General features: G+C 41.5%; 1 protein-coding gene across 1 annotated transcript; it reads left to right on the top strand.

Annotated features, from left to right (window-relative positions):
• Positions 1 to 1,974: 1,974 nt before the first annotated feature.
• On the top strand, positions 1,975 to 21,193 carry LOC135490455 (protein Tob1-like). Its single transcript, XM_064775748.1, has 2 exons — positions 1,975 to 2,103; positions 15,931 to 21,193. Exon 2 carries the CDS (start codon positions 16,031 to 16,033, stop codon positions 17,072 to 17,074), a length of 1,044 nt encoding a protein of 347 aa, XP_064631818.1. The 5' UTR covers positions 1,975 to 2,103; positions 15,931 to 16,030; the 3' UTR covers positions 17,075 to 21,193.
• The last annotated feature ends 2,734 nt before the right edge of the window (positions 21,194 to 23,927 follow it).

The following is a 23,927-nucleotide window of genomic DNA, read 5'->3' as shown; positions in this document are numbered from 1 at the left end:
GCTGTACGTCTCAGCGGAAGTACGCCGTGGTATCTTCATCGCATAGTCGAATTGGCGAGTTTCGCGAGGGGGTTGTCTCACCCGAACATCTTGACCCTCAAGCTTTCAATCCACTATGGCGACCCGGGCTCCGACACCACGTATGAGGGGAGGTAATGGACGGAGTACCTTTGATGGTTCAGAATGCACTCGAAGAACTGAACAACTCGCTGTTCAAGGATCATTGCTTCACCGGTAACATGCTGTGTTGATTCAATCACAGCAACCTCAAACTGAATTCGTAAGGGAATGTCCCTTGTTACTTTTATGATATATGCATATCCCCATAACATAAGTCATTCTCGCTGGAGTTCACACCGGTCTCGTTAATTCATTAATCACAGTTCAGTATGATTTCCCAAAATCTTCCCAAATTGCCCTACAAACAGGAGCCAATAGATCCGAGGTCGCTAATAAACACCTCGACCCTCAATGTTAAGCGCGTCTAGTATGGGCGGAGGTAACGGAGGCAGTTGCCGCTGAAGTTCAGTATGCTAATAAAGGACTGCCACCTTTCTAATCTGAGACCCAATGAAACCACTCCCCATCTACTAGTACTCTACTAACTGTGCCATGTGCTGAACATGATAAGCATTAACGATTTTCTTCATTAACTGCAGGCCTATAGATTGGCGTAGGATAGGCAGGTCTCCAAACAACGTGGATAATCGACAGCTTTTAATGTGCAGCTGTGCTAATTTAATGATAAACGCTAAAACGAGCCGGAAGTCCCCTCTAAATCACGCCGTGTGATCGATTCAATAGTGAGCTTTCGCAACCGCCCGTTTTGGCCAGTGACTCTACGTATGTGAAGAGACACTAGGTGGATCCTCGCTGAAACGTAGTTGTTGGCCAAACCGGGTGCTTGCGAAAGCTGCCACCACAACCGTCCGGTAACACTTTGATTGGACAACATGACTGGAATTCTCACCAAATGATTTTGGTTCAAAGGCAAAGCTGTCTCTGAAATACTGCTATAAGCTTGACCGAGTCGCTGGTTTCCTCCTACAACTAAAGCAGAAATCATTCAAATACTGTGAATGTCTCATAATTATAAAAGGGAAGGTTAGACCAAGCGCGACCAGGCAAGTACGATCCCGTTGTAGATAAGTAGAAAATATCTCCCATCGGAAAACGTGTTCGGCCCTTTATATTCTGACGGATTATAGAATTTGGTTCTAAAGAGGCCATGACTGTCGATACCTCAGAGATTAAAAGCGCATCTTTCGTTTCTACGACATCTGCAAATCCCCCCCCCCCCCCCCCACACCCGACATTAGCTCTAAGGGTGAATCCACAATTATACAATGTACAAGCCTCCTTTCATTCATGCTTCAATCGCAAGTGGATTGCCAACGATATTCGTGACGTCATCAACGGAACCGGTCGATAATGAATGGACGGCAAGCCTCAGGTCTAATAAATGGGATCATTCGAGATACAGCGAAATGTAAATGGCACCCATGCATTATCAACAGTTTGCTCTCAGGAACGAGGTTGATGGAAATTGGTGAATGAAAATAGTTATCATAAATAAATGCATCTGGGTCGTTTATCTTATTCCTACATATGATATTTGTCATAAATTATACATTATATTAGCCGGTGGCCAATAGCAGAGCCATCGTCTGTGACACCATTATCAGTGAGGCCGAATTACCGAGGATCAATAGTATGACACTACGCGTACCGGTATTCGGAAAATCACACTAAAGCCGATTGAATTAGCTGGATGATATGGAATTTGACATCTGTCCACCGAAAATCATAGATCGATATTTACGTTTTTCGATATTGAGCATTTTCTGGTTTGTGCCTCCGCGTCTTCTGCTTTGGCTTTGAAAATAGTGCTTTGTTATGATGGCGAATTGATATCCGATAGTGAAGCCCGTACTATATAAACGGCAGGCGCCCACTATCAGCTGGATATTCGCATGCTTGCATTGAAAGAAGCACAACTGGCTAAACACACATTCACAAGAGAGATTTTATATTTTTATACTATAATTTTCTAGTTTTGTACCGGAGGAGAAACGGATTCTTTATTCGGACGAACATCTAAAGGTGAGTCCGGTGCTTATTTATCTTTTCTATCACCATTTCATTCATTCCTGTCATATTTCTTACAATTGTTCTTCAAAGATGTCTTGGAAATCTTTACCATATGGTTACAGTTTGGATGTATAAACCCTGTCAAATTTTACCTTCAAATTTTATCATCAATCAATGAATAGTCTCCTTCAAAACAAGCAACATTATCACTAACTGAAAGAATATCTTTAACTGTATATGTTAGGAGAACTGTTACATTCTACATAAGTGCATAAGCGAACCGTTCATTCATTCTCAATTCGATGTTTATGTTAATTATTGATCGAACAGCGTATTATTAACTGAAAAAGGCGCAACTTGGCTGTAGTACCGCAACCAGGTAGTTTCTAACCAATCTACAAATCTCCTTGGATCCAACCTAACATTATCATTTCCGGGCTGGGGTATTTTAAATACTGTTTTTTTTAATCAATTAAGTGTACAAGTTTCTGTCTTGGGAAACGTAATAATTAATGAAATATGTTACAGGTACGGTATGGTACTAAAGCCAGATTGGCACTGTTTTACAAGCAATTATCGTTCTATTTATTTATTAAAGTTACCATATATGAAAGACGCTCTTACGCGCTTTCCTCGTCATTATCTTCAGTTAGCTAAGAAGGTGACTTTATCGAGATATCTCCCATTTTAGCCTTCACTACTGACCAGCGATAAAATCATTGAAGTCAAAATATCGTTAAGTTCGGTTGTGGTACCTTGACATTTATCAATGTGAATGCTACTGCAGATTTATGTTACACATTTATAGGTATTTGTTAATAGCGCTTTTCTAATCACAATCAGAGAGCTTTGGCGTCCCGAAGGTAAGGAGCAGCAACACTTAACCTTGCAATCGAACCGTGGAAAGAGCAAAGTGATTCGGAAGGGATTCGAACGGACGACCTCTATTTCGGAAGCACTACGCCACCATCATTCTCGTTTACGAAAATAACGTTCTTTGTTTCACCATATGCTCGCTAATGCTAGTGCAGTACATCATTGGTATTGACCAGTCATTGATTCTGGTCAGCTGATTGGTTATGAAATCTCTGCAAGTTCCAGACTGAAGCAGAAATAACTCGATTTGATTGCCCGCCGTAAACAAACCTGTTGCAAGGATGGTAAATGGCAATAGTTATGTTCGGCGATGTATAAATATGCATACTAAGATGAAGGCAGCTACCTTGTAGCTACCATTGACGAAGGTACCAGCGCAGTACCGTTAACAGCGTCATTGATTAGAACGTTTATTTCTTCAGTTGAAGAAAACAAAATGTAACCGCTATACAGCGGTTCTTGTTTTCCTTAAATACGGTGAGATTGTGACAATTGGTACGAGGCGATCTTGGGAAGGAATACGAATTGCGCCAGATGGTGCTGTGTCAGCAATCAACCCACTCCCTCGAATTGAGATTAGAACCTGTTACACCGCCGATAAAGGTCGTTGAATAATTCAGAACACAATATCGGAATATCATACTTGGCTGTTATATTAAGACGAGTTTTCCTGACCTGTACATGAGCCGTTGATTGTCAGAGTAAATCTGTTGTAGATTCATAAATAGTCGAATAATTTCGGTGTAACAAGTAGCTCATTTCTTCCTCAAGTATATATCTATGAAATGTACAACTGGGTTTTGGCAATCAAAATACCAATCTTGAAGCAAGTTGAGGCGAAATCTGTCGTGGAGAAGTCGATGTTTGACAAGAACTGTATCCATCATTTAGTAGTTAAGAATCCTATTCCGTATAGCACTTTAAAATATTTGTCTCAGTCTGTGGTTGTAATTCTAGTCTATGGTGGGCGTAAATCAATAGTTATCGTACATTCAGCTGCCGACCATTTTCCATGTTTAATGACTGAGAGGGTACATCACCTTTCTGGTATCATGGCTCACAAGGTTCGGGGTCTGTCTTCGCCCCCGCACTCCAATATCCCGCAACAGGTCATACTTGTGGGGGACTACATGTATACTGATGACAATATGTTATAACTTGTGGTAAAGAGCCCTTAACTTGCGATATCAAAGCCACCAGCAGCTGTGCGGTGCACTCCTCGTTCACCGGAAGTCCTTTCCACAGCTGGTGTCGCCTACGCGGCACGAATCCGGCCTTCAGACCCTTATCTGATGAGGGATCTCATTGTTAGGGCCTTAAATCATGATGACACTATACAGCAGCTGAGTGTACGTAGGCGGGTTGATTATGTTGCCATCCCCTTCCCAAACAGAATGACAATCCTTTTAGAGGGGAACAGGTGAGCTGCCTGCCTAGTGGGCCATATTCAAGCTTACAGAAAACCACGCAGAGTTACCCTGTCAATGCCTGTCCCTGACAAAATGTATCAGACAGTCCTGAATTTGGGTTGGACTTATCTCGACCATCAATCAGAAGATAGCCCAATTATCTTTTTTCCCTTGATGTCAACACTGATTACGATGTAAAGCCGCGAGGGACATCGGCACTGCAACCCAATTAGGCTGCTCAATGTTGTTAAGTGGGTGTGATTGGTGATCTCTTGAACTGCGTAGGATTTTTATTCCTCAGTTTTGACATTTCGCTAATTCATTCGTTGTTACACCATTGGGTAAATCATTTATGACTCCATTAATGTTTTATGGCCTTTTTGCAGGGATGATTCTTGCCTATGCTTTTGTTCTGTATTAGTTATATACTGACAATAAACTGATTCTGCTATAATAACGTTAGATACAGGCAGAGTGACTGTTTAAGCAGAATGATGACAAAGATGATATGCCGGATTGGAAAGGATTTCGTACACTACACATGTTCAGTAGGCAGCTGCCGGTGATGAATTCGTTGAGAAAATCATTAATGGACCACCGGGTCACTGCGTGGGAACGTACATGTATCCAATCATTTAAGGATATTCTTCATCGGTTACCAACATCAGTGCCCTGTAACCATATACCCCAACGATCGATTAGACTGTTGCTGGCAAGGATGTGGCTTATGTACAGGGCAGTCCATATTGATGTTATTGAACAGCTGTCGCATCAACATATGTTTGAGTAATAATACCACAAAGGCTTGTCCCATTCAGATGAATATTGATCTCGGTCAAAGTAAGCTGAATTAACTTTGGTCATGATTTTTTTATGAGGTTCATTCATTTCATATTTTTCATTCGGATCTGCCCACGCATCTGTTGATGTTGATTGTTTTCGTTCATGACACCAAATCATCTCAGAACATGTTCCAGCCATTTCATGAATCAACTTGACAATGACAATGGGATGGATAATAGCAAAATGTAAAAGTTCATGTAATAAATAAATCTACGCGTCTTTTCTAGGGCAACGTGATCAACGGATGGTTGTTTAAACTAACTGAGCTTTTGGTGCATTAATTGAGTCTTGGTGTTATTTAGAGTTGATAAGTTAGACGACCTTATTTTTAGTGAAATATTGATCAACACGAGTACGATAGTACAAGTTTACGGATGCCTACGTTATGTCGGTGCACAATGCAGGATAAAGCATACGTTTCCACTTTTATTCAAATCATCACGCATTTCCTGATATGTAATATCAAAATCAATGCACATTGGCACAGTGACTTGTAACCTTTCCAACTGTTTCATGGACTTCATATTCAATTGTTTCATAAACAACTGTCACAATAAGAATTATATATAAGCCATGTGAGAATCGACCAATCGAAGTCCACAACGACCCGGACCTAATGTTATGCAAAATCCGGTCAGAGAACCTGACCAAATTTGATTGGATTGTCCGCCATATGATATGATATGATATATATCCTTACCAAGGTACAATGATAGTGGCGTGTCTGATAATTAATAACATTAGGTACAATGGTTTTCAAAGAACTTTCCCCAATGTTCACGAAGGAGCTTAATTGGCCATTGTTTTTATTCCACTTATTTATCAATAGTGCCAAAGGTTTATCACTAAGACCATGCTTGACCTCAGGTAGTGAGCTGGAATTCCCAACGATTGAGTACATGTACATTTGTTATAAGCATTTTAAAAAAAATATTGTATTAAGAGCTGAGCGTCAACGCTTGAGATGAGTGACGAATGAACTCATTGTCAATATATACTGACGAATTTCATGTGGCTGGCCACATATCTATGGTAATGCGATGTACTTGCATTCACATCTCACACATGGGTAACTGACTGTAATTTTAACATTAATTGCCAATGAATAACCAATGCGACAGCAGCAGGCTGTCGTCTGCGACCCTGCGTTTGTTGTTTGGGCCGATCATGCAGTCAACAAACAGCTGATGCGCATTATGCATACGGCATCGAACTCAAGTTGTCGCTGAAATATTGGGCCAATTCAGACATGGAATATGGTGAGTAGGAAATTTTAAGGTGAAATAAAGTTGAATCGAACAGAAAATTTACCACAGTCTGATAGGGATACAAGTCTGGTAAACAATAATATTATGATGCAGTTCAGTAGACGTTGGTTTCAAGTGAAATGCATCCTGTCACTGTTTTCAAACAAGCTTACAGTATTCGACAATACCGTTTCTGTGTTCGAACTGTGATACATCTTTAAATGATTATATATTTGTCAGCAAAAAATGCTGTGTACTCGTCACACAACCCTGATGAAATGAATCCGTCTACAGCCAAGCAGACATAATATCTATAGATATTTATGCTAGAAATGGCTTTTCACAGCTGGGTTGTCCAGATGTTTCAATATATCATTTACTATATTTATGGACAATTCACCTGCCAATTTCTGCATGTTTTGGAAATTTTTAGAATATTTTTCCCAGCCAACAGGTCGATATGAAACCTTGACCCATGTCACCCATGTGCTTAATAACAACAATAGAAAGTCCACCATACAGAAAAATCGACAAGGTAAAAATAATAAGAAAAGGGAGATGTTTGTACATGATATCTATTCATTAACAATAGATTGTTAATATCATTGCTAAAATTAACAATGTCATTGTTTTCATTGAGAGGAAAAATCCCATTATCATGATTATGTCAAGACAATGTCAGATTATGTGTAATTTGTGTTGCAATCAGGAAAACGGTGACAAAGTCAAGTGTAAAGCTTAAAGTAATTTGGTGACAATTGGGCTCTTCGGTTAGTTGATCGTATGCCAATTCTACAAACTCAAGCCGAGTTGCACATTGTATCTTACGTCATACACTGAGGTCGCCGACAAAACGTGATGATACTAAATGATATCTCTATTTATCCTGAGGTACCGATGCCAGTTCGGGTTTCCCAGGTCTACACTCATATTAGTGTAATGCAGCCAATGCTAGTTAAAATGATAGCAAGAATTAATAAAGACTTGTCTTTATTCATTCTTGATGATAGGTTTCTTATTGCGTTAATCGTTGATGACGTGGATCGACAGTCGACCTGCATCAGTCACCATTTCCATGACAGAAAGGACGGTTTCGGACCCTTGTGAAACCACATAAACGACTGTACAACACTTGGAAACACCCCAAACTAAGCAAATCCCATCTCACTGATTTATTCTTGTAAGATACTAGTTACTGTTCTCTCTGTTTAGTCAACATATCCTTCATTAGCAAGATATTTGTTGAGCCGACTGGTTTACGAGACATCGGTGGAGCGGTCATGGTAAGGTACTTAAAGTGATAGAGCTTAGCGAGTAGTTTATTCGACGCTGCTGGTACGAAGTATTGGTATCAAATACCGCTGTAAAAAAACTAACCATGGCGTTCTTAACTTTAGGAACGCAACCGCCGTAACCAGCCATGTCTCTCGGCGGGAAAGTTCGAGTTATTAGGTAGAAGCGAATATGACGTTACATATTTTTTTAGAAGCATTACACTTCTTCCGTAGGTCCTGCTAATAAAAATATAAGGTCATCATAATGATTCTTACCATATAACACCAGACAGAACATGCTTCATTTAACGGCATACGCTCACGTATATCCTTACGCTGCTCCCCTACTTTGAGGAAGAAAGGTGATAACCTAATTTGTATTGTAGAGTACACCAGAGCGGCCGCCCCCAGCAGAAGGAGCGGCATCCTTACTCACTCACTGATTTGACGTGACAGTCAAAGTCATCTATTCCTAGCGATACGCACGCTCCGTGAACAATCGTGATTCCCAGCGCTTTATCACTAGTCACACATAACCATGGCAACAAGGTGTTTAAATTCTGCTAGACTACCAAGGGAAAATATATGGTTATATGTCGTGAGGACCACGCCATCTTCCGCCCTGTCTTCCGAATGGTTGGAGAAAGATAGAGGTAATCTTGTTTACGAGTTCAGGATGTTGGCTGTCATTGTTGGGCGACAGTACCGCAACCCTTGGCCCCGGTGGCAAGCATGGGTTCGCTTATTAATGATTCCCACGAGTAATTAGGGCGCAAGCAAGTCAGCCATGAAGAAAATCTCTATAAGGGACACATATTTATTTGGGACAAGAAGTGGAGAGGATGGGTGATGAGGTCAGCCCAACAATCAACAGCATCATCAAAATATTGCACTTAAAACTGCCCCGTTTTCATATGCATTATGACTGACCAGGTATACTATTGTCTTAATACCCAGGACGATCTGTATATTTGGGGTTATTCCAACCAATATCCACTTTAGTCTCAAGTTAATCTGGGCGATTAATTCAACACACCTCAACCAAGAAGCTCGCCGCACCCATGCGTCGACGATCAATCACATTGTATTAAATATCGACAGAGAGCTGAAAAAACCCCATCAATATAGACTGTTGCTTCCTCTCCATCAACATATTCAGACTCCGTAGTGAGTGGCATGTTTGTGTTACTCAGCTCCAGTTGTTTATTAACCATAACATTGACTTACTGCTCCTTCATTACAATGATAAGGGGTCGTTCAGTTAGTAGTACGACTGCAACGACAGTCGCGGCCAACACGAAAAATCGTGGTTGTTCGAGTCACGTTTTTCCGTGAATCTCGTTCACCCTTCATACCAGCTTAAACTGCCCAAGGAGCGCTCCTCGACGATAATTGGTGAAGGGTAGGCCTATCCCATCTTTACTGACATACCGCCGTACTGATATTGATTGCCAGCAGCAAGTAAACTTTGATTTGAATTATCCACAAGACGTTGTTCGTTTTTGAACTGTTGCAGTGAGGCATTGATTTCTCCTTGGCAAACGATGCATGCTGTACACGGCGAGGTTCGAATTGATCCCCAGTAATGAGAAAGATCAATTTATAGCTGGTTCACTTGGCTAGACCAAGACAAGGAGTGATAGTTAATGGAGTGTGCTCGGTTCTATATCGCTAATGGCTAGAGGATATTCTTTCATCTTGTGAAAGAGCGTATCCTTACTTTTCCACCAAGTCTCTTATGGTTTTATACTCACTTTGAACGTACAGTACAATTGATAAGATCAGCAGTTATTAGGGGGAGCCCCTGACTGCTACGAGCATCTGGTATGTGCATCACTGTCTTCCTGATCAGATTCGACAAGGGCCAGATACCAGTAGAAATGGTGCCCAGTTCGACTCGTGGTTCTATCTTTAAGCAAAAGATACACTAGATTCGGGAATTTTTTTACATACCAACTTACACCACTGACTCGACCAGATGGTTTACCAGAAGTGGAAAGTTGTTTCTGAACGAGCCACGAGTATGCTAGGACTTGGTCAGGAATGTAATGCGTCCACGGCATGTGATAAAGCAAGTGATAGTGTGCGTTCCTCAGGTGCTAAAGCCAATTAATCGCATATATTCTTACATTCGCCTTATACCTAGCACACACTTTCCCTGCGGCTATTTGAGAGGAACAGTGGTTTACTGTCTATCATCAGAGTCTTTCAAAACAATTTATTTGAAAAACTCTGCTATCATTAACCCATCGCAGATACCACAAGTTGTTTTTCATCTAGTCTCTATAACAGTATTTTGCAGTGGCTATGCCTTGGAGACTACTTTGACAATGTCCTTCTTGTCGCTTATCTCTTAACAGTATTTCTGAAGTATCTTCGATTAATGAAGAAACCGTGTTACAGGCATGGCCTCCTCCTTTCTTCGTTACAGTCACTATAGATACACACCGCTATAGCAAATTAATTAAAAGGTAGCATCTCGCCCCGGGGATGTGACGGCTAATCACTATTTAGTTAGTGTCCTCGGGGACGTGATATAAGACGCATTGAATATGATAAGCGAGTTCTGAGGCTGGTTCAATTTGTTGAGAAATAATGAATGAACTTCTTTTAAGACACCAAGACAAAAAATTTGATTCTGATTTTTGCGGGGATTTATGTATCAAAAGCAATTTTTTTGACACCATGCCAAGGGAAAAAAGTTATCAAAGAAAAAGCACTGTTTAGTTGATAAAGTGCAAGGCAACAAGACTAGGTGCCCCCGTCACATTTTTTTTCGGGGAATATGACTTTTAAGAGGAAATCAATTTGATATTTCATAACATTGTGAGTATCTGTTATTCTAGGTGACAATGCCAAAACACACACCATTTGTCCCAAAGCAGCAATAAGCCTTATACTGTAAAACCACTAGATGTTCAATAGGAGTATTCTTGTTTGGCCCATCCTATCGGCACAGCTGCTCGACTCCCATTGGGACCAACTGAAACAGCAAAACGAAATTGATTATCTATACAATAATAGGCCTAAAGCACATAGGCTTGGCTATTGAACCGCACCACCCTGCACCCAAATCAATAGGGGTTAGTACGCGCACAAAATTCTGCCTTGTTTTGTTCTTCGACTCTACCAATAAGGCAGAGATCCAGTAAGGACGGTAATCATGATGCCGTGGTTGATGATGATGATGATGATGATGATGATGATGATGATGATGATGATGATGATAACGGACTTCCGTGGTGACAAACCTGTTAGCTTTTCGGTCACGCTTTACTATAAGCTTTTTCATAGCTGCTATCAGCATGCGATACAGTTGATATGATCGAGCAGACGATACACCATAAACAGATACGATATTCTCTCTGGGAGAGTAATGTCAACAGTAAGGTAATCAATCCGCATGTACAATGTACTTTACTGCAATTCGTGATGATCACACACTCGGGGGAGACACGGCAAAGCCCCTGGGGACAAGGCAGCTCGTGAATCGACAGCCGACTTCATACGCGCGTGGTGATGACATCGTTTGCTGCGGGAGCTTTGCTGAGAGCAAGGCACCAGTTCCCTGCATGCTCCCTGGGAGAAATACCAACTTCGCATTATTTGCTCTACCAAATGTAGATTTAGTGTGATAGCGTATTGGAGTGGCGATAATCAACAGTCTGTCCCTTGCAGATATGGTGAATTATCGTCTGCAGAGCGAGGCTGCCGCCTGCTCGGAGCAGGTAAATCAATATTTGGAATTGATTTTAAGCAAATATTTGATGGAAATCGCGTGAAATAAGTCAAGTAAGCTTAAAGCTGTGCAACTATACATGCATTATCTCATGGACTATATAGGGAAACCACTGCCGAGTATATCAATCGATGTTTGACAACCAAAAGGTGAATATACGCTACAACCAACTAAAGAACAGCTGATGAATCACTGCTTCGAAGACAACTCGTCTCGTAAACATCATTAACGTATTTGTAATCCGCCATCTTTTCGTCGCACCAACATCAATGTAAAGGGGACCACAGGCAAGACTGTTAGGGGTTCGGTTGTATTTATGTTGGAATAGAGATGAAACACGGGCGTCCAAATCTCATACCTACGTTCTCTGGCCTACATATTGGAAGCATTAAAAAAAAGTTTTCGTTTGTTTTCGTGTTAGAACAGCCGTCTCCTATTACATGTATAAACCAAAGACAAGTGGTCTTCCTTAACACCTCGAACTGCAAAGGCACGTACGGCCACGAGCGGGACGCAGACTTTAACAACACCAATTTATATCATCATTGATCTACCGGGAACTTTCCTTCTGCTTCTGTTTTCGTGTTAGAACAGCCGCCTCCTATTAACCAAAGACACGATGTAACAACACGGCAATCAATATATTGATATGATCAGGAATAGTAACATAATTGAGTTGAATCTCTCGAGTCATTAGCTGGCCTGCTTTGATATTATGTCACGTATTGATCGAGATCGATAAGTGAGTCGCGCCCGATGGAAGAAAAGGAGTTGTTAATACATAGGAAAGCCGCATCTTTTTCCTCTTGTGACGACGACAGGAAACCGAACACGTTATATAGGTCCCACTTCAATTCACCTCAAGTGATAAAACGTATCCACTAATTCATACTAAGTCGTTCGTAAGGCTTGCGAAAGCTTTGCCGACCGACTTATCAGAAGGTTAGCGTTTCTCAAAAGAAAAATGTAATGGATTCACGGGGGTCGAACCCGTGAACACCAGATCGAAAGTCCACCATTCTATATACGACAACCCCAAGCACAGCCAATGGTTTCATTTGGCGATGGTTATTGATGAAATCGAAATAGCAGACGATCACAATATTGATCAGAATCTCATGATCATCACAATATCTCGGCCGATATTTATCTGATCGATGCGAATTCTGTTATCTATAACGACCTGCCATGCAGCAGCCATGCTCCAGCACCGCATATGGTAGATACTGAAAGGTCGATCTGAATGTATTGGTGAACGTTAGTGTTTCCCGTATTAATAATTCAACTTCAACAAATTAATTTATCCGGGCCAGGTTCATAGTAAGTTCGTTCCGGTAAATATGAGGTGAGGATTCGTCTCATCGTCATTCCAACTCATATTTTCTACTCTCATTTTTTTTGAAACGTACATACATGCAGGCATTTGGCATCCTCATCACAGTGAACACACAACGTATCTCACAAAATCGATTGCACTGCCACTGATCTGGGCGTGGGCGCGTTGGACAGCCCGAGCCGTATCTGTCAGATGAGATGAAGACAACGATTGTCATTCAGATTGCAATCCTGTGTCTGTGAGGTGCCAATAGCAACGGCAGCCTCTTCCGTTGGGATTACGCTGTTGGCAAATATCATCGCAAACCGTGATGCATCACAGTGGTTGTAAATACCAGAATATACCGGTACATCTATACAGACTTTTATATTACGCCTGCTTTGCAGGTCCCAAATCGGTAGCGGGAAGAAGCCAAATGGCAATGAATACGCCTACGCGTGGATGGACAGGTTGGTCCGTTGTCAATCCTGAAGGTCAACTTCAGGGTTGACGGCCGGAGGATTAACATTATTTGTAGGAGGTAAATCAGCTACTTGGAAAAGAGTAATGGCAACAGAAATTCCTATGCGGTAGTAGTAGATCCTCAGTATGGTTGAGGAGGCCGAAGTCGATACATTATCATGTATTGCGGTGTAGTGCTCCAGTAGTGCCACAGCACGCCCACGGCAATGCGATAGTGGTCAGCTGAGCAATTAATCACGAAACAGCGAATCGGGTGAAAAGGACACTCCCGGGCGGACACCATCGGAGGCTCTCACAAAGTGCAATCACAAGGAGCCGTCGCGTACCTCTAACTGGGAAAAGATCGCTTTTCTACATCATTATCCGTTCACCAGCAAATGTCAGAGGTACACTCAAAGTGTTCTTTGCCAAGCTATTTCTGGTTGTGTCAGGCTTTGCAACCCGATTCTAAAGAAACGAATGGTTTAGTCTTGCATGTTCTTTCATGATGGAACGAGTGGATACCTTAGAGGCTGCTCAGACGTTCTACTTAAGGATTACTGCACACAATCTGCTCATCTGCAATAGCGCACGGAAAATTTATAATACCAACGATTTACTTCTGCTGCAAAGATACATCCAATTTTATTCTTTGTGAAGCCAGGGCCCATTCCAACTGTAGGCTTGAGGCACAGATGTCAAGGTTCAGGTTATCAATCAAAACTGCAGTGGACTGGTATACTGCCTAATTCATGACTTTAATAGGTTATACCAAACCCAAAGTCATGTACATGCGTATATTACTTAAGCTGCGTTCACACTGAATACGTATTGAATGCGCATTCCGGAATACGTGCCCCGGAATACGAATCAATGTTAATTCGCATTAATTGGGGTGTTCACACACAACACGCCAATGCGCATTAACCGGTATCGCAGCCTATTGGCCATTAGGAGAACGAATCGACTCTCCTGATCAGGAGGCGCAAATGTCGCTACTACAACAGCAACATGGAGATGGATGTCCAACATGTCCAACAAGATGAGGAACAGCAACGCCGGCAAAGCTGACAAACGGAAGAAATCTGACACTACATGCACTATTGACAACGAAATGACAGATCATGCGTTCTCCATGTGCTAAAACGGAAATAACATAATGCGCATGCGCACAGGAGGGCAGCCTTGTTAATGCGCATTGAGTTGTTCACACCGAATGCGTATCGGGCGATCCGAATTCTGATGCGAATTCAATACGGTGCTGGAACCGTTTTCGATAAACCGATTTGGCATCATTCCAAAACGATTTCAGTCTGAACAGTTAATAAGAATTCAGGTTTTAATTCGTATTCAATTCGTATTAAAACGCTAGTGTGAACACAGCTTTAGTATGTCCATCAATGAATATCAAACATCAGATATTCTGACCCGCGGATTCTGAACAGACAGCATAGTATCGGATCGTCTGCCCTTGTTTTAGCAAATGGAACCGACAGACAAGCGCCAAAATCAACAGATGGCGATATTTGTTCAGCACTCTCCGTCTCAAGGGATGCTCTTAATGAATCCAGCTAGATTCCGTGACTCTGGTACCATAGCTACAACAAGCGAGTGTTCCTTGTCATGCTGGCCAGGTTCTATCGCTAATTGCTGTACCTAATCGTACTTATCTGGCTTGTCTTCCATGGTTACGATACAATTTCATATTGACTCATCTGGTACTAACAGTAGTTTCGAATGTTGTAATCGAGGGGATCGCGAGGACTGGAAATTTCAAATTGGATATTAACCTTTTGCGGCTGAGGTTATGCCACTGAATCTTATTAATTTTCCTATAGGTTTTGAATATCGCATCATCAACTGCCCTCAAGCACTTAGTGACCTCCCACATCTCTAAACACTGATAGCAACAACATATCCATGTCTTAAAAAAGGAAAAGGCTCTTTGTCCAATATGGCAAAACCGATAAAGCAACGTATTTTCGCACGTTCCGATACCGTTACAGCCTGAAATAGCAAAATATCGGTCCCCGTTATGTAGTGAATTGATATTGGTTATTTCCAAGTTTAATCCCAGGTCAGCTCTGCTTCATCTGAAAGAAGCCATTGCCCAGTTGGATTATTTTGTTTGCAGTGGCGATTTCCTATTGCAACCGATTTACCGGCAGTGAACGTCAATCCCAACTTGAAGGATAGATCTACGCACAAGGGCGGTTGATCGGCACGATTGTAAACCTCTAATTATCTTTCTATCTTTTTCAATCTGATAGTCCTTTATCCAGGCCTTCACCCCGAGGCCCCAGATGATATTCAGCTTTTACTGATCCATGTTATTATATTTCAGTCTATTCAAATACTTTCCAATATATCCGATGTTGTCCTTATCAACATAACTAAACAAGCTATGAATAGAACCTCAGTTTGACGACATTTTCGTCCAGGGACTTTCCGGTAGCGAACTACAGGTACACGCCCCGAAGCCACACGTTTCTTCATTTCTTGGTCTATCTCGCAGGTTACCTCCTTTGGAGGCCATTACAAATCCTGGAGTCTTCGTATTTTACTGTCGAGTTGCGAAGCCATGTTTTTCACAACATATCACAACCTATCGTCTGCGAGCGCTTTCTCCATTATGGTCATTATACTTATGCTCGTCTTATGATTATCTTTGCAGACTGTCTTCGACACTGAACCAGGTCACAACCGAATAGCCAAAGGGTGCAGGCATCACCAGAACCATATCTCAAAAGACAGATTGTGATATACACGCAACAATGCACGTGGAAGTATCAGTTGCACTGAACTTTGTGATTTCGTATCTTTACAACAAAATGCCCCGTCGGCGGGTGGACATGTTCGCAGAGGAACTAGAGAAAGGCCTTAAGCGAAGGTTCGAGGGACACTGGTACCCTGATAAGCCGTTAAAGGGTACGGCGTTCAGGTGCATCAAGGTTAGTGGTGATAAAGCGGACCCTGTGATAGCCGAGGCTGCGAGGCAGTGCGGATTGGATATCAACGAAATCTACCAATACATCCCTGACGAGCTCACCATCTGGATTGACCCCAATGAAGTTAGCTACAGAATCGGCGAGAAAGGCATCGTCAAGATTCTCTACTCTGACAAACGAGCTGATGACCTCATCGACCATCTTGACCGGGAGATCCAGGCGGCTAGCCGTGGCTTCAACCCTGAGGCTCAATGCTTCAGACCTATCGACTCGCTCTCATCATCTTTGAGTCACCTCAGTCTCTCACCATCTTCTCCGAATCCTTCGAATGGCTGGACGTCTCCATCTGGATCGTTCACGTCACAAAGCCCTGTGAATGCCAACACAAACGCAAATGCTGTTTACCTTCCCAAGTCGAACTCGACGCCTAATTTCACAGCTGCTACGTTTGCTCAGACCAAGTTCGGGTCGACCAAGCTGAAGACCATGATCAAGAGGCCTTCTCGTCTGTCACCAACTGAGGTGGGTGCTTATGTCAGCAAACAGCAACGCGTCAATGGGGTCGCGGTCCAGGCCCAGAACCGACCACGGTCACTCTCTCCGCGTCATCCAAGACATAGCTACTTTGACCAGTCACAGATGCTGTTTCCTGGTCAACAGCCTGCACCTCTGAACGGCATGGTAGGCGAGTTCTACAGCCCAGTGAATCAGCCTTTTAGTTTCGGTTTCCCCGAAATGATGCAGGGTCCTGGGGGGCCCGTCATGAACACCATGCCGTCGCCAGAAGGTGCTAAGGCATTCACTGACGGCCTGAGCTTCAGCACTTTGCCGTACCAGAATCAGATACAGCATCTTCTAGTCGCTAACTAAAGAACATCATTGAGAACTTTATTTTGAAACTATCGGATTACTTTGGTGGACCTCGGGTTATCTCGGAAATCAAAGGACTTGTCCTGGATATTTACGGATAACTTCGAGAGACGTCGGGTTTCATTTCGGAAATTAAAGTGACTTGTTCATCGCTTTGTAAACATCATTCCATTGTTCCCAAACGACTGTATCAGAGAAAAAGACGTTGATTACTCTTTCTGTTTGCAAGTAGTTTGAGGATTAAGCTTTTTTAAAGAAGTCCACGATGAAGTACTTCTTAGAATCAGCCATTCGGCGCACGGTGGCCATTAATTGTTGTCACAGCATAGAGGAAATGCGTGCACATACACCAACAGCATTAGTAATGAACATCATGAGACAGGCGTTTGGATTCATTTGTGTAGTTGTGGTATCAAGATATTTTATACCTATATAGATACCAGCAGATGATATGTTGTGATATTGTGATTCTTGGCAGACGATTTATATAACTGCTTCGATGAGAAGCTGGTGAAAAGTATATCCATGGCTTCTAATCGTAGTCGTGCTTCTCCTGTTAAGAATGAACCTTTTCAAGGGCATTAATTTAGGATCATTTACCCGGGTGCAAAATATAAGATATGGCGTATTTTTACTCAACTTATCAATGTCAATGGAAGTCACCGCTGGATCCTCTATTCGAATACACCAAGTATATAACATGCATGTACATTTAAAGTCAGAATTTAACATGAATGTGTAGTCATTTGCTGAAGACCAGATTCCCCCCAGGCGGTTCCAATATTATGCCTTCCAGTGACATTTTGGAGTTGAGATTGATTGATTTTGCTGGAATACGGTTACTATTATTTTGTCCTGGTTCTGTTAATCAAGGAAATCAAGATACTCGGTTGCTCTGAACGAGATTGATTTCAACCATTTTCTAACGACTTCCGCTGGCACACCTTGTTCGACTTATGTTAAAATATTTCATTGGTAGAGTGGGCGGTGCCTCTTATATACATGATTTCAAGAAACTCTGGCAGTCAAAACTTGCTTTTAGTATTTTGGAAGCTCTGAACATCAAACACAGCATGACCTAATTTCAAAGTTGGCCTCCTTCGGCGTTACATTACTTCTCGTATCGATGATGGCACCTCTGTCGGTGGAATCAAAAGGAAGCTTTTTTTTTTGCTTCCCGAGTAGTAAGGCATTCTAAAGAATTCATTGGTGTTTAATTAAGTTGTGTTCATAGCATCTCAAATGATTCTTATGGTAATCAGTTCATTTAATAGCCTAAAAGAGGAGTTGCATGTCATAGCCAAATGTGATCATAATTGGTCACTTCGAGATTTCAAAATGGCTTCGAAAATGGCAGTCTAAAGGGCGTCACATGCTCCACTTTTTGGCAAATATAAGTAGATTACACATTCTGGCCACTGCTGAATAGCATATGAAGATGTCAACACACGGTACATTTCAACTGAAGCTTCAACTTACCACGTCACAAAAGGTTGTACATAGCATTTTTAATGGATTATCTCCGAGATGAAAATCCGAATAGGGGGTCGATGTTTCATCTAGAAGTGTCAAATATTAAGCATTGTGGTCGACTTTTTAATTAAATAGCATATCATGGAAGGGACAGCGTAAGCTATGACATATAGAAACTATCGTCTGGTCACCTTTTTGATTTGTTGGTTGACAGAAATGTGTACAGTAAATATCAGACATTATTTTTTGAAGAAGACTATTTCTTAATGAGGTACATGAACACTGCGGATGGACATATGCGAGAGTAGAGCACCAACACTTTGTTTGATAACCCCACTCACGTACTGTGGTCAAAATACCGGAGTGGTCACAAGGTCAATTAAGAATCCAACTAGCAACTCCGCTATCTGAGCAAATTTGTTCCCACCACTACCAAAATTCGAAATTTTCAATTCAAAAAAATATTACTGTTGCTTCAAACTTGGGTCTTCTCAGGCGTCTGAGATCCGACAAATCGTAGAGGTGGCCTGTGTAATATATAACACACTAACTGTTTCATTTTACTATATGCATCAGTTATATCCATATCACATATGACATTGTCGGAAACCTGTGTTACTTAACGGGATTATGTATTGATTTTATTTTGCCAGCTTCTGAGGTAATTGTTGCAAAGGTCAAGCTTTAAAGTCGTAAGGAAATGGCGAATGCTGGTAACAGGAAACAAAGTAACCTTTAGCTAAGCGCATTGAAATGAAAATGTGTAAGAAATATTTTGCTCAGCAAATAACGAAAAGCACTGTAATACTAGATCAATTCTGCTTGGCAATATAGCGAAAACGTCAATTCTGCTCAGCAAATAGCGAAATGCTTTTAAGTACAATATCAATTCTGCTCGGCTGATAGCGAACTGCATTGAAATAACAAATCATTACAGCTTGGCAAATAGCAAATGCACTGAAATGAAAGATCATCTAGGCTTGGCAAATAGCAAAATGCACGGAAATACAAGGTCATTTCGGTGTGGCAAACAGAAAATACGTTACCTGTGATTTGATACAAGGCCATTTCTGCTTGGTAATTTCTGCTTGGTAAATATCAAAATGAATTTAAAATTGAAGATCATTTTCCTCGGACACGATATTATGCTTCATTATTCTAAGAGATCAGACAACAATAAACCTCCAATTTTAAGAACGTGACAAGGCAATGATCATCTCAGAAGACGACAGTTTGTGAAGACAAAGTTGTCCAATGGACAACCACTTGGATAAATAGGTTTTCATATCTTTACTTCTGACTGCAGCATTTTACACTTTCATTGGTTGCTTTTAGTAATTTATCTACTTAGTTTCCTTTTCACCATTTGTTTTTACTGTTTGGTCTCAGTGGTGTTTAGCAAAATTACATAGACTACCAACTTGAGATATACCATTTGTCTTGGCCAAATGCGTTAGAAAAAGCTTTTGGGTATTGAAATCAGCTTGACACAGATTTCTGTTGCTGAAGGTGGAGGGGCGAGTCTAAGAAAATGTCAGCATTTGCTGTGTGACGAATCATTTAATAATGGACCTATAGTGTAAAGAAGGCAGTGCTATCATGATTTACTCGCAGACATTGTGAATTTTTTTTGAAGGAAGCTTTGGACTGTTGGGAACAATGTGATATAGTAGGGGACATCTGAGTTGAAACTGAAAACGAAAAATGGCCACAAGAAGCTGTTTTTTTTCTTTAATCGTGGAACGATCAGGCTACTGATAAAATAAGGGGTATGGGTGATTTTATTTCCCTCGAATAGTACGTGAAAACTATGTCAAACGCCTTTTTAGAGCATGGCAGTTTTGATCGGTGATGTTTCGGAATGTTTGCGATAGCTGTGTCGGATAGGACGTCATTTGGAAGGCTGCACGTGAAAGAGTTGCTGGTTCAACCATACATGAAGATTGCCTTTAACCACACGACGGTATAGAATTAAAATGATAAGATGGACAGTACTGAGAGATAAAACAATTTGGAACTCGTTGGCTGTGTATAAAGCAGCAATAGAATATTTTTTTCTTTTTTCATTGACTGTGACGAAGGTACAAACCGTCGAATCATAAAGAGTAACGCCTTCGAGAAAGGAATGGGTAAAGTGTGATGGCTGCGATGGCTGTGAAGGTCGAACGATATGAAAGTGTAGAATGCCCTTAGACAGTGGTTTATTTTTCGTATTGGGTCTGTAATTTAGTTTCTCTTCATAGAGGGAGTTGTGTATAATAAGAGTTGATATATATATATTCGTATTCTTTCTATAACTCATGACTTTTGGGTATTGCGGTCTTTGTATCTTTTCTACTTCCCCCCAAGTGTCGAGTTACTTTTTTATTCTAAGAGGTTGATGTGTGTTGCTTACCACGCTAATGTGGGCTGCTTATCACATGTAGGGCTGTATAGTTTTCTGACAACTAATTGTTTGTAATTAAATTTTCCTACGATAAAAATCCACATTAATTTTTTATGACTTTGTGCAATAGTTGGTTGATCGCCAGAGTATTATATTTACCAAGATGAATATGTCCATAGGTGTTGACACTCGTCATGATGATCCTTTATATTGTTACACATTTTTAAGTTTGTAATAAAAAATATCAGAGAAAAAGATTATATTTTAGTCTGTGTTGCATTATTTCCAAGAGACTGCCAAAGGCCTTTGCGAATTAGAATGCATGAAGAACACAAATAGTCCAGAAGGTAGCGTCGAGTGAGAGTGCGTAGCGATGTCACATCAAGTTGATGATGAAAGGTGTCCTAGCACAGATGCTTTATATCTATACTTATTTTCTGCAACGACATTGCAGGCAGTTCCTCAAGGACATCCGATGACATGGTGACAATTCTGAAAAGGGCACAATAAAACAACTCATCAAGGCAAACACATCACCGGGTCCATTGGCAATCCAAAGCGACAGTTCGGATATACCTACCTGCCAACATGCTGGTGTAAGGTCCGTTAAGAGGAATGAGGATAACACCAGAGCCATCCTGCTACGCTGATTAAATCCCCCAGGATTGTATATAGGATCCTCAACACTGCACGGGTGTATCATTTCAAATCGACACTAGTGTCAATTAACAGAGTAAGGACTGTATATCTGATTCTATGTGACAGCAACAGGTTGGCTTCCATGCATGGGAAATAATCCCATGGTTCCAACCTTATATCAAAATCTCATGTTACAGCAAGAAGTATTAGAAAGAACCAGTTTCTTTCTCCATCGATCTCACAAGCGCCCGGAACCCCTAATCAGGCTGTTCATGTCTCATATCATCGTGTCCTAGATTTGAGATGGCAGCCGTTTTGGATACGACATCAAAGAACACATTCGATCAGTCAATAACGTCAACTGCCTTGCCAACATGACTGATGGCATTAATTACATATAAGTGACTTTGATTACAGGTTATCTCTTTAACAATCAAACGCCCAAATTGATGGGTTTGTGGTGGAGTTACTTAAGTGGCAACGGCAGCAGTCCACTGCTTTAGTATTTGTCATGATAAGAACGATCAATCCTTACCCCTTACACTGGCCTGTCATGCTTACTGTTCCACCATGATCAGCATCGTATGCGAATGTTCTCATCTGCGAGCTTGGTGACGTACGAAATACTGATTGGTCTGATTTTAGTATCCAATATCCACTTCAACAAGACAATATCAATACGTGGTCATCCCTATGTGTCCCGGGGTCTGCGTGCCTCCCGATAACCTTCCCACACAACTCGAACCCAGGGGCGCATCGAACACTTATGATTTTGGGACACATAACCCAGGACAAGTAGAACCCGGTTTGGGCAGATATATATACTAGTCTTTTAATTCCAACACAAAATGAAATGGTCCAGGGACCATGCGCTCACCTCGGGTAATGTAATGCATGTCATTTGCAGTGGATATGGGGAGAACATTTTCTGGCTAGTTTCACCAGTTTTGATTCCATTGAATAATATTATTCTTCTTGGTTCAATGGCACCAAAGAAAATAACCGGTACCATCTAACTTTAGCATTTTGGTCATAAAGTTGACTAAATTTCAGGGTTATTGAAGAGTGTACATGTCACATGGAAATTGGTTGACATCTGTTCAGCAGTTTAGGAGTAATAGGACTTCGTTGGATTTTCAAGATGACGGCCTGGCGGCCATATTTGTCATGGGATTTGACTGAATTCATTGACTGAGTACATAGATACAAAATAACATGAAGTTTGGTTGCAATCCGATCATTAGTTTCGGAGTAATAGGACTTTGTTTAATTTTCAAGATGGCCGCCTGGCGGCCATATTGGTCAATTGATTTGACTGAAAATCAGGGACGTTGTAGAGAGTAAATAGATATACAATCACATGAAATTTGGTTTCAATCCGACTTCGTTTAATTTTCAAGATGGCCGCCTGGCGGCCATATTTGAAGTCCGAGCGGGACAAATTTTTGAGGTAGAATAAAGGGTCCCTAGATATATGTCCTCAGAAGTTTAGAACCTTCTAGCTCAAATAGAAACGAAACGTGCCACCAATCTGTGATTTAGTGAACTTTGACCTCTGTGACTTTGAAAAGTAGGTCAAATCAAAAACCCGGGTGATATGTCATTTAACCTTATTAGATACACACACCATAAAAATTTTGTCACTCTACGTACAACCATAAGCTTTAAAAAGGCAAAAAACCCATTTCGAAGATGGCCACCTGGAGGCCAGAAAGTACGTCATATCGCGAAAAAGGAAAATAAGTCTGGGCATATTGCCCAAAGCTACCATCACACCAAGTTTTAGCCATCTAGCCCTAGTGGTTAAGAAACATGCCACAGGATAGGACAGATGACGGACGCAGCGGTATTGTATAGACTCCCCGAACGGTGAGCTAAAAAGCATCCTTTTTAGCTCACCTCTTAGCAGAGGTGAGCTTATCCCATACCGTGGCGTCCGTCGTCCGTCGTCCGTCGTCGTCGTCGTCGTCGTCGTCGTCGTCGTCGTCGTCGTCGTCGTCGTCGTCGTCCGTCGCCGTCCGTCGTCCGTTAGCAGGGCACGTTTCGTAATTGTTAAAGCTATTGAGTTGAAACTTGGTACACATATACCCTTATGTAATGACACCTTGGAGACCAAGTTTCGGTCCGATTCGTTTCATGGTTTGGCCACCAGGGGGCCAAACGTAAAAAGTGAAAATATGCAATATCTCCCTTAATAGTAGTCGGGAAATTTTGAAAAAAATATGGTAGGTACTTCTAGCAAAGGTGCATCATATATCCTCCGGGTTTTTGATTTGACCTCCTTTTCAAGGTCACAGAGGTCAAATGGTGTAAATTGGCCGTTAGGATGTAACGATGGCACGTTTCTAAACTGCA

This window comes from Lineus longissimus, chromosome 1, assembly GCF_910592395.1.
Source record: "Lineus longissimus chromosome 1, tnLinLong1.2, whole genome shotgun sequence".
In the NCBI taxonomy this organism is placed as follows: Eukaryota; Metazoa; Nemertea; class Pilidiophora; order Heteronemertea; family Lineidae; genus Lineus; species Lineus longissimus.
Note: the sequence above shows the minus strand (reverse complement) of the source record. Positions and strands in the feature narration are given on the sequence as shown.